Source organism: Dermacentor albipictus, chromosome 5, assembly GCF_038994185.2.
Source record: "Dermacentor albipictus isolate Rhodes 1998 colony chromosome 5, USDA_Dalb.pri_finalv2, whole genome shotgun sequence".
In the NCBI taxonomy this organism is placed as follows: domain Eukaryota; kingdom Metazoa; phylum Arthropoda; class Arachnida; order Ixodida; family Ixodidae; genus Dermacentor; species Dermacentor albipictus.
The window spans coordinates 85,182,854-85,195,383 of NC_091825.1; the positions used below are offsets into that span (position 1 = coordinate 85,182,854).

Below are 12,530 nucleotides of genomic sequence, written 5' to 3' on the forward strand. Positions count from 1 at the left end.
TCCAGTATCATCGAACTACTCTATCCCGCTCGCTTAGTCTTTGGAGGAACATTTTCATTCGGTACACACTTGTGCAGAATGATGAGATAGAGCCATAAAAAATTATAGGCCATTTTTCACATCTTGCCACCTCAATAGTTAGCGATCTGTGCCGTTTACATTTAGTTTTTTTATTAAGTAAGGAATGCGTTATGTCTTCAGACAGCCTGATCTTGCTGGGCCTTTCTCTTGAAACCTGGAGTCAAACCCTTCATCTGCGTTGGGCTGCAAGAACGCTCGATTTCAGCCTTTACTTTGAAGAAATTAATGTTACTATTCCGTAGTACGCACAAAATTCCGGACGCACTCGGGAAATTATTTCGTGCTGGGAGAACATTCCGAATGCAGATTGAAGAAAGCAAATTCGTTTCATTTCGAAAGCAGTGGCGAAAATTAGGCCAGAATTAAGGGGAAAGTGTGCGTGCGTGCGTGCGTGTGTGTGTGTGTTCGTGCGTGTGCGTGCGTGCGTGTGCGTGCATGCGTATGTGTGTGTGTGTGTGTGCGTGTGCGTGTGTGTGTATGTGTGTGTGTGTGCGCGCAGAATAGACGCTGCACACACGTACATGAAATATGAAGTCGACCAAAAAAAATTTACGGACCGCGGAACTTAGACAAATCTGAACATATCCGGAACTTCATAAAGCAGCCTTGTATTTGCCTATCCAGCCACTACTATAGTGTATGCACACAACACTGCGATGTACGGTTTACTAGCTATTCCTACAAGCTGCTCGGAGATTCAAAGTTTTCTGAGATGCCGTAGCGTGCAAATTTTGTTGGTTGGGTGTACGTATAAAAATACTATATACTAATTGATTAATGCGTTTTTGTTGAGAAAGGTCCTGTTCTGGCCATTAATGTGATATATGTATAGCGTTATATCTGCATTTCTTATATATGTATAAATTACATTTTATGGATATGTGATGTGTGCAAAAGTATCAAGACATGGTTGGAGCAGGATAATATCACAATCATATTGTGATGTTGGTTCGGTGGGCTTATAAGCAATTCATAGGCCTCCATTCGACTCATTGTAAGAATTGATAAATGACATGCATTAGGTTGCTTCGCACAGATGGACTCTCTATGGAAGTTCAAGGAGGGTGTTGCGATCTACATCTACAATCCCACAGCTGCCACAAAACGTGGGTGTACGAACCTTGAAATTTCACCGCAGCCATCCCTGTCGAGACTTCGTTTTGGCGAATCGCAAAGCTGCCACCATTGTTGAGATTCAAGTTTTCGAATCTCTGGGTAGACACGAATGTTAGCATGTGAAAGAAGAAGAAAGATTGAATCTTGGAGTCAGCCAAAGTGAAGAAGAATTATGCATATGTATTTACATAATATTTACAAGTAGCACGTAGTTAGCACATAGCTGTAAAGTAGCTGGCAGAGCCCACGAAACCGACGGGTGCCGTTTTTTTTTTCGCCAACAATAGGATGGTGTCTGCCTAAATGCCCTGACACCGCAGTCCGACACGTCTATTTTCGTACTTAGCAAGACGGCCTTGGTGGTGGCGTCATCCTTATCGCATTCCTTCGCTTCAGGAAGGGAGTTGCTGGATAAAGTCATTGGCGCTGGGCGCTGGCTGGAATGCCTCTCCCGTCTTCTTACTTATTTATTTTTTGCATGGATGCTATACATTTTTGCAGGCGTCAATTAACTTCCCTGAGGAATGCGGGAAAGCACTCCTTCCTCGTCACCGCGATGACGAGGCATAGGTGGTGTGGCACAAGAACTGGTACAGAAGATTAAGAGCAAAGTACAAGAAGATGAAACTCCGCTTGAAGCCAAACGCTGGTTCGATTGGCCGAAAAGTTTGACTAGACCAGCAATGAAATGAAGTTTGACTTATAGAAAAACGTGAAGCCAACGTAAGCCATGCAGCCGAAACACGCAGTTCAATCGCAGTCATACACTTCCGCCAACCGCTAGCTTGCAAACCATTTTATTGAGGGCGAGCTCGGCGGTGTGCATAGCCTGTGCGATAGACTGTACTTTTTTTCTGCTGCTTAACAGTTAGTTTCTATCGCCCACAGTGCCTATGTTTAAAAGCGTTCCTCGATCGTCTTATGTGAAACCTTCTTTATGTGAAAATCTTCGGTGAAATTCGGTGAAATTTTACGTCTGCAGCGCTGCTACGGGATCAGCTACACGAAACGGCCTCAGCAGCTCATTCCGCTCAACGAGATTTCCCAACGTCTCATGATCCCTCGCATCCCTTTCGTGAAGATCATTCGACGTCCGTGCATTCTGTGTAATGCCAACAAGCTTCACTTTACTTGAATGCAACAAATGCACTTAATAACCCTTACATTTGAAAATCTCGAAAAAGGAAAGAAGAATGTAAAGACGCAGCCTTGCCCGAGAGGCTAAATACTGATATAGATCGCCACGTATTAGACAACCACACGTTGCTTCGTAGACGGGGACGTTTGTAGTCATATCGGTCATATAAATTGCAGTATATATTCGCTGCTTAATGCAATGAACAGGCATGGTGTCTAGCGCAGTGAGGCGAACCTGAACAGATCTCGCTCGATAATCTCAAGCACTCATTGTCACGACGCTGGAGTAATGGAGAGCGCCGGCAGCGTGGAGCGAACACTTCGTCGTTTCTCTCGAGTCAGTGGGTCACCCGCGCCTGCAAAAGTTGACGTTACGAAACATACAATACCAGGCGCGCAGGAAGAACGTTCGCGTACTACCACGAGCCATCTCGTCTAACCCTAGTCCTTGCACCCGCGCCAGATCACTACTAAGTTAACGGCGGTCAGACCGTGTATATACGCGCTCGGCCACGTGTACAGCCACGCGCTGCCATGACCATGCAAGAAGAGGAAATGCTTACTCTACTCCCCTAGCACGCTTGGCCATATGACCTTTTCCGTTTCGCGCTCGGGAAGACAGAGTGCATGAAACCGTGTACACCATCGTTCTCGGCTCATCCTAGAACTCTCTTCGTCTTAAGCGCAGCATAGGGTACCAGAGTCTTCGGACTTGCAGTTTTTCGAAACATGACGGCGACGGGAAAGATTTGGCTGGAGTGTCTAAATGGTTGCTATTGCCATAAAGAAGACACGCAATGAGCACCATTTCGGAAAAGTTCGCTGTGCGCTCACAAATAGCCTAATATGAAAACGTACTGTCTTCTCCTGCGTTTTATTAAAGGTGAAGAATATTGTTGCGCATGATAGCGCGCAACAAATTATTGTGCACGATATTGCCATTCCGCCTTTCCAGCGAGATGACCTGAAAAAAAAAATGGACAGCGTTCCCAGAACGAAATGCAATGTTTACGGCATAACAAAGTCCTTTCTGTTTTTAATCCCCAGTCGGCGAACAAAGGACAACAAGGAACAAGTTAGTCGTGAGCCAAAATTTTCACAATGGAGGTTGTCCATGCCATGTGGGGTAACGCTAAATTGAGTTCTGTTTCCGCCGTCTTCCGGGCAGCTGTATTTGCTAGACATGCAAATTACATTTCAGTCCGTGCGGCCCTGAATCGGCAATCCTGCATAATTTACCCCAAATGCCGCACGTTTTGTGCACACAAGCGCCTCAGTGGCTCCATCCACAAAATCTGTGGGCTCATTGTGAACATCTCATCACTCTGTGAGAACGTTTATTTGGAAACGAAATATTTTGTAGGCTGGCGTAATGGTGGCCGAGATAAAACTGACCGAGATGGGTCGGTGTCTGTCAGCGCCCACAAAAAGAAAGAAAAGAAAAAAATGGAAAAAAAAGATTACGTTTACTTATCTTGACGTGTGTTTTCCTTGAGGGTTACTGTCCGTTGCGCTCAGGCAATGGTATGCACCGCGGTGTGGTATCAATAGGAACGCTAATACGCATGTGCACAATACTCGGGCCGGCAGTGGACACCGGAACGCCGCCTGGGTCCGGCACAGATCATATAATTTAGTGTGACGATGCATTCACTTGTCCTCTTCCCTTTAGCAATGCACTGTTGCGAGGGTCACTGAGTGCCTTCTAACCCATATGTCCTGACCTCTCAAGCACGGACCGCGCACGTGCGCAGACGCCGTGGCGCTGACGACAACGGCTGCGCCAACGGCTCGAGCGTCGGTGTAGTTGCTAAAGGTAATCTAAATCTAAAGGTAGAATAAAGGTAATCAGTCCAGGTTAACAATTTGCAGGATCTGTGTAGTCACTGAATGCGAGTTCTGGAAGCGGGAAGTGGGCATTGAAACGTATTTTATACCTTCTTGACTGTCAGATCACGGCCCAGCTTTCCACGAAGTTTAATATGCAATAGACCTCGGCGCAAACTTCCTCGCGGATATAGGGGACTGTCGTTGCACAGCAGGCTGTTGTCGACCTCCGCGAAGCTTAATGTTGAGCGAAAAGGGTGAAAGTTTATGAAAGTTAGACTATTTGTTATAAGTGGGAAGGTATCTGCGTGGCACGCTTCTGTTTCTTTCTTTCTTTCTTTCTTTTCTTTAGCAGTGGGTTAGTATGGCCGATATCTAGATAAATTCCTGAAAAGAGCTGCTGCTTTGTTCTGTTGTACATATTTAAAAAAAGCACTTACAAATACAGTAGCATGCAAGCGCCAATCTAGTTTTACAGTTCTGTTTACACTTCAAAGAAGACAGGCTCGCCACAAGATGCATGCTTGAAAGAATCAACTGCCACGATCGAAAAAGGAGCAAATCTTTGGGCAAGGAGACTTGTGCCGACAGGGCGGCGAATAATTTCCTCGCAGATATACTGACTATAACGACATGCTTTGCTGAACCGCTTTCGATAATTTTTTACAAAGTGCTACCTACATCGGTTGTGTCCCGTGCTTACCGGCTTTCGATGCATGAAAACTGTCTCTCGGCTTGAGTGTTTCCAATAGAGGAAGCAACGTAGTCCTGGGCAGCACATCGTTGTTGAGGTTGACACGTTCCACGGCATACGTGAAAGCTCGCTGGTCGTCTTCCGATAGTGCGGCGTCGAAGAGGCCTCCTGCGAAGCGATAGTTGCGGTATTTGTGCATGGTTTTGTGGTTACACAAAATGGGTCACTTACAAAGCACAAAGCATTACTTGTGGGTTCCCTGAGACCGCACAACTAAATGATTGACACGCGTAAGACGAGAGACAAGGAAACCATCAGAATATATATATATATATATATATATATATATATATATATATATATATATATATATATATATATATATATATATATATATATATATGTATATATATGTATATATATTTAGATAGATGCGTTGCTTTAAATATTCAGTATAATATTAAACGTGTTCGCATTACAGGTCACACATCGATTGAACCGGGATAGTCACGTTGGAGTCGTCTTATAGTCATTTTCTCCTAAGAGCAAGAAGATGCTGGGTTCTTTTAAAATTCGGATGCGCCTTCCTCTTTCTTTTCTCCCTTTCCCTTCCCCCAGCGTAGGGTAGCAAACCAGATGCTTGTCTGGTTGACCTCCCTGCCTTTCCTCTCTTTGCTATCTCTCTCTCTCGGATGCGCACAAAGGACCGAACCAAACAAATGTTTTATTTGCTTTTCTAAAATCAACCAACTTTTCATAAAAATACAGCAGAAATTAGTGATAACTTCGGTTTTGAACTAAGTTACTGCAACAGTAGCATTCTTGCTCTGTGAAGAAAACCGTCTTATGTCACTTATATGTGGGATGGAGATTGCTATTGAAAAAAATTATTATGCCTCGTGACTCCCACATCCAATAATCCTATATGAAGCGTAAGGGAAATTATGTGGAATACAGGATTTTCTCCGTAGTCCGCACTGCAGGTAATAAAACCAGTACCAAAAATTGGGTAAAAAAAAGCAAAGAAATCAAAGCAAAGCAATAGGCAACTAAACGCATAACAATGTTTTTGAGAGCGCTCATTCGTAAACCTATGAAAAAGAATAAAATACAGCATGGTCAGTGCCCTAACTGCGCAAACTTTAGGACGCTTCAATAATCCTAGGCAGAGCAGAAATAACAGACGCGTGGCTTGGGCTTAGTGGACAGGGACCAAAGGATGTTATGATTGGTGCCCTGAGCACTAAGCACAGTTTACCAGACAGAAGTCTAAGAGACATTCTGCGGAGGCAGGAGAAGCGGTGGCGAGAAAAAAAGAGTCAATATATTCCGGTTCCTTACAAAAAGAAGAGAGGTTAGTAGTAGATAAGCTAGGTGTATGAAGTTAAACATTTGGGAGGGGATCTCCAAGACGGAAGCTCACTAACGTCACCTGACATTTTCGTGAAAAGCATTCGCTCGTGTTACACGCAAATTTCAGACGTAAAAAGCCATCAAAGGAAAGCAGGTATAACTTATTGCAACTTAGAAATAAGAGGTGTTTAAGCCTAGCTCCTGTTATACATAGTTGTTTCGGCGAACGTTATAAAAATGTTTAAAAATTGCCTGTAATATGTAGCACAATTCTAGACCATGAGCTAGTCTACTCGAAGAGATGGACAACACTTGCACAAAAAAAAAATTGAGAAGCATAACTGACCAACAAACAAATATTCACTAATTAGGTTTAGCTAATTACCTTCCAGCATATGTTGCCATTTATAAATTCTAGCCGGGGAGTTGCAAAGCAGATCCACTAGGAACAAATTCTCTTGGTGACGCCAGTTTCGAGGTATTAATTCCCGAACAGTGCGGTGAAATGCATTGGCGTTCCAGTTACTTTTGCACTTCAATGAATAAAAACAACGTTTTGTTATTACTTTATAGAATCTTTATTTCCAGTTGTTTGGCTAATGGGTTATGATTTTTTTTTTCGTGAGTGGCCACCGTTTTACTACTTAAATGGATTTGTTTCACATAATCTCGGTGCATCATATTCATTTTTCTTTGTTTTCCATAGAACTGGCACAATTCTTAGTTTCCATGGGTCAATAGGAGGAAACACACAAAATGTGTAACAATGTACCTACATGACATGACCACAGCGTGCAATTTGAGATGACTTTCAAATTTGTAGTCTGCTCACTCTATTTCTCAAATGAAGTGTTTGTGTGAATGAATGACTAGTTCACAGATGAACAGGCAGTTGTTGTGTTAAAGGTTTCGTGATTCTGCGGCTGGACCACTCGTTTCGAATATCCTTTAAGTAGGCTCTGGGGTCAAGAGAAGAGAAAGCAAGGAAAGGAAAGACAGGGAGGTCAACCGGAAGAGCGTCCGGTTAATTTCTACTAAAGCTTATGTCTTGAGCAAGATGACGCAGTGCCACGTACGAGATTTGAGAGATGTCATTTTCTCTGTACATTTTCAGTATATTTAGTGGTACCGCCCGGGGTTATCATTTTGTAAGATTTCCAGGAGATTTATGAAATCGCCCGTGGCAGCATAATTGCTGTCTCTGAGCTGGATTATTTGAAGAGTCGGACATTATTAGTCCGAGAAATCGAATTATACACTTAACTAACAAATATAACGTATTATCCATTTAATTATTTACTTTATGGCATACACTGCAAATTACGTTTGTAGCCTCTGCAAAATTTGCATGGAGCATAGACATGAAATGACACCAGCATTGAGATATTTCCCAATGTGTGGGACGAAATACGCAGTCGTTACAGTTACGTTGGTGCTTCCATGCATAAAAGAGCGTTTTTTTAAAATAAGGTAAGTGGAATTACGGTGCATTACACAGCGCACTTCTTAGGCACCGTTCCTGCGGCGAACGTCGGCGTCGGCGGCGAAACCGAACGAATGAGCACAGCGAAAGATGATAGGGCGAACGCGGAGCGCGAGGTGAAAGACGTGAGCCACGAACTGCAGAGACCAATGAGAGCGGCCCCTTCAGTGACGTGCTCGCGTCAGCTATTGTCAGCTATCGCGTGTTTGGTTTGCTTGGTTTGGTAGCGTTCGCCTTTGTTTCAATTGTCATGGTTTGCCATTTTTGTAATCTGACTGTATATATGCGCGACGTGAATTCTGTAGTAATTTCTGGAAGCCACGGGGGCACCAGCGAATACGCTGGTACCTTCGACGAGTCATGTGTAAAAGCCGACGTGCTTGACGGCAGATCAGGTTTCCGACGATCGCCCACTCTGCTCGCCGCTATCGTTGTGCTTGAGTGTTACTTGTCATGCGCTGCACAAGTTCACACAATAAAGAGTTGAATTTGTTACTCACGGTTGCGAAACTCTGTCGTTGTTCACTGCGACTACCACGGGACAATATAATCGCAATACAGGATAGCGTCAGCCAGTCCTTTGTGAGCAATGAACGACGTAACCAGTGGAAGTGCTTCGTCTGCCGCAGCTGCTAAACTGGCTGTCCGAGCAGAGGCTCAGCGCCGTCGCCGAAAGGACCCTGTCGCTCAAAATCAAAGTATTTGCCACAATATATCGTGAGATCAACACACCTAAACAGCTGCGCTCAAAATTAACATTAGGAAGTAGCGTAATCGCCGGTGCTTCTTTTTTTTTTTTAAGGCGACTTTGATGGCACATATCTGCAGACTTGTGTAATTGGGTAAATTCAGTACAAGTAGACACACCTTTCAGCCTCACCGGCAAGAATGCGTAAGTTGCAATATGCGCTGTAAAGTAACTAATTAAGAAGTACATTTACATATATTTTTTAATTAGCCCATTAAATATGCGTTTCAACGTCTCATGCAAGTATTTTCCGTCTCTGTCAATGATCCAGTTCCAGGACTACCACGATGTTTTCCGAGCAGGTGATTTTTTTTTTAAATTTTCGGAAAACCTTTAATACATCACCCTGTACAGGGCACTTCACCGTGAATGCTTTCTACTGTGTAAACCACTTGGCGCTGTTGCTGCGATGTCACTGTTGGCACTTACATTGCCGTTTGCCACCATCATTCACGGCGCATCCTCTGTGTAGGTATGCGTCATGTTTAAGGATTGTCATCGAGATCGTCACGTACGCCTTCCATTGGGATACGGACGCCGTTTTCCTAACCACAGCAACGAAGAATTACGCGCAAACATACCGCCACCTTAAGAAGAGCATTTTTTATGCAGTGCCCGCTTTATTGTAACCCTCGTCAACCACAGTTTTTACAGCGAATCTGTTCACCTGACGCACCTGTATGAATGAGCCGTATGCATGATCTCGTACGGGGAATATCTCAGCTGGTTATAACGTCAGTAAAATGAAAAAAATTTTTTTTCGGGACGAGCCGTTCATATGGTGGTGGATTAGCCAGCGAAGCTGTTGATCGCAGACCGAGCAACTATGGTCAAATTCCGCGTCCGGAAATATTGTCTTGAATTTTCGCTTCGCCCCGGTGGAACTCGAAGGGGTTGGCAGCTCACCCTTCCGTCGCTAGGGCGCAGACTGGAACGACCTAGCTTGACGCTTACGAGCGGCCTCCAGTGCGCGATCTTCATCGGTAGTTTGCACTCGACGCCGACCGATTAGACACTCGCATTTGCTCTAGCTGACATTCTGCGGGGGAAACGTCACTTGCGCATTCTCCGCTTTCGCACGGACACGTTGTCGTTGGTTACACTCGCGCCTACGCTGTCGACACCCTTCCTCATATTTGGCTTCTTCTTCGGCCGTGCGCACAGTGTGCGGTTGTCCCACTTTTCCGTCTTTGTTGGAGTTGCAACTGAGGAAATGGTCAACGTATGCAATGCACAATCCGGTTCTTACACACCCCGGCAGCTACCCAGGCGCACTACCCGGTGTTTTTCCACCACAACGGTCGCGCCGTTGTATCGATGGCAGACGACACTAGGCGCAGGCGGCAGCAACGGTGGCCAGCGCGGGTACGCTACCCCACTGCGCAGGTGCGGCGCGCGGTGAAATCACGTGTCCTTTCTTTCTTCTGCGCCGTGCTATCGTTCGTTATCTTTGTTCACTTTACAGACTTTAGAAAAGCCGAGATACCCCCCCCCCCCCCCCCTACGAAACCACGCCGCCCAATGGATCGGGAAATTAAAGCAGGTATAGAGCTTCGCTCCAGTTTCGCATTAAGGCTAGAATACATGGAGCGAATACGTGACGAATAGTCGGCGTTCGACGCCCGGCGGCGTACGCGCGACGCGCGGCGGCGGAGAAAGCGTCGTTCGCCGCCGATCTAGCTGGCGCAGAAAAGTTCGTCGGGCATCGACGATACCGGAAGCGGCAAACGAGCGGCGCCCCAAAGCGAGCCAATCAGGTCTCACTATCCGCCCCGACTTCCGACTAGGCTTCCCGCCCAGTGTTGCCACAACGCATAGCATCGCCGCTTTCTTTAAACTGCATCGGTACATGAATGTCTCAAACACATAAAAAACAACAGAAATCATTTCTAAACAAAATTTTACGCGTTTTCAGAGTGTTCTGCAATTAAAAAGCGACAACACTTGTCGTTAAAGTTCTTTTTTGTGTCATGTGTTTCACTACAGCGCATTTGCCTGGTCTAGCCATACTGATTACAACGCAGCGACTAGCCGGCGGCGGCCGCCGTGTCTTCGCTCCATGTAGCGCAGCCCGACGAAGATACGGCGTCGCACCGCGGCAGATTTTCTGCCGCCCGAACTTCGTCGGGAAAGTTCGCACCATGTATTCTAGCCATTAGGGAGTACTGTAATCGTCGGTCAATTTTTATCGTTGGACGCTTCGAATCTCTTCCGCTTCAACTATATAGTCCATAGATTATTCTTTTGCGCCTTTGTACTGAGGGTGCGGGAGAGTGAGCTACGCGTACATAAATGCTACTAAGGGGTTGCTACTAAGACAAAGACAACACTACTGTCGAAACTTTGGCTGCATCGTCATTCCTTATTCAACAAATTTAAATCATATCGCAGCTGCTCTGGAACGCCTCAGAAAGCCTCGCAAAGGAAAATCAACTTTAGGATTGATTTGGCCTGCACACGGGGATACGAAGTGAAGGCATTGCAAACTGATGTTCCAACTCGAAGACCAAACTTGAGCGTTGGTAATGCAAACGATCCTTTAGACTTGTGCGAACTTTATGGTTGCGTTACAGGGGTTGGTAGGTTATGCGAAAGGTGCATTGAAATCCAACAGTTTAGCCCAGTTATAGACTTGGAGTTTCTAAGTTGATGTTTCGAACGACTAGTGGATATGCTAGTGGATCGATTGGTTATTCGATAGATGGGTGAATAAATTACGTGATCTAGGTATTTGTGAGCGAGCGAATGGTGCGCTGGAGCTCATACTTTTCTCCATAATGAATAAATAAGTACATAAAATGTTTATTTTAGTGCCCATAACAGTTACAGAACATTCGTACTGAGAGAGACAGAGAGAGAGAGAGAGCGAGGAAGGCAAAAGAAAGACAGTGAGGTTAACCAGAGATTATCTCCGGTTGGCTACCCTGTACTAATGCACTTAAAAAGTAATACGACAGACAAAATGTACAGAGCAGACAAATATGGTAGGCAAAACAATGTGAGATAGAGAAAGAATTCGAGAAACCGAAAACGAGGAAGCGGGCGTAAGAGGCAGTCATACAGCAGCATTATCGATACACGCACACTACATTATATATAAACATATAAAACACAGAACATTAACCCCCAAATGTGTCAGTACAGGCCGAATACATATTACATGTTCTTTGAAGGCGAGTTATAGGACAGTGTTTATGCAACGATGCCGGGCGGAAAACGTGGAATGCTGCAGCGGATAGTTATGCGGCATGAGAGTCGCACATGATCAGGAAGCTTTGGGCAATGTAAAATGCCATGTACAGTCTTGGTTAGGAACAGACGGTCTGGCTTAGTAGTCCTGAGTTGAGAGGTTTCACTTGAGGTGTATTTCAGAGGGCTTGACTATGGTCGCCAGATGACAAAAGCGGTGCTTGAAAAAAAGATATAAATTTACTCTGGATGCTTTCCAATAGGTCAGGATAAGATTTGGGCATTCCATCCGCAACTAGAGAGGCAGGATGCAGTAGTGGAAGGCACATAGTAGAATATAATTTCGGAAAGGCCGCACGGGAGTGTAAGTCATGTGACATATACGATAAACAATACCAAGAGACCGAAGGCGCCCTTCTTGCTGTTAGTATTGTTTATCGTGTATAGCATCTTGCTTAGCATATTTATAGCGTCAAGAGAAGCTTACTGTTTGTCGAAGTACACACCAACATTTTCATTTCATCAACCCTGGATAGTGGAGCGTGCAGAAGGGTCTATGGAAATTGCACAAGGTGTGATTTGCCCGTATAGCCTAAACGCATGGTTTCAGAAGCATTTATTAGTACCTTATTGTTTCCGCACCAGTTTTAGGATGGAAATTGTGTTGTTTTTTTTGGGGGGGGAGGGGTGGGGGGGTCAATTCAGTTGTGAACACTTGACAGTCCTAAATAGCTTTACGTCGTCGGTATATCCAAAGAGTGCAGAGTGTCGAATTGCTGACAAAATTTCGTTTATGAACAGCAGGAAGAGAAGAGGGCCAAGAACTGATGAAACTACGTTAATGGCGCCATAGTTAACATACCTCTGTCCATTAATGCCAATGAAGCACGATGAATTGATAA

At 44.9% G+C, this 12,530-nt stretch overlaps 1 protein-coding gene across 2 annotated transcripts in view; it reads right to left on the reverse strand.

Moving 5' to 3' along the window:
• LOC135905790 (glutamate receptor ionotropic, kainate 2-like) overlaps positions 1-12,530 on the reverse strand; it is a 352,682-nt gene that overhangs the window by 273,170 nt on the left and 66,982 nt on the right. For both annotated transcript variants that reach the window (XM_065436836.2, XM_065436835.2), the window contains exon 2: positions 4,865-5,023. In XM_065436836.2, the coding sequence (XP_065292908.2) occupies positions 4,865-5,023 (159 nt within the window). The remainder of the gene's footprint in view (positions 1-4,864; positions 5,024-12,530) is intronic.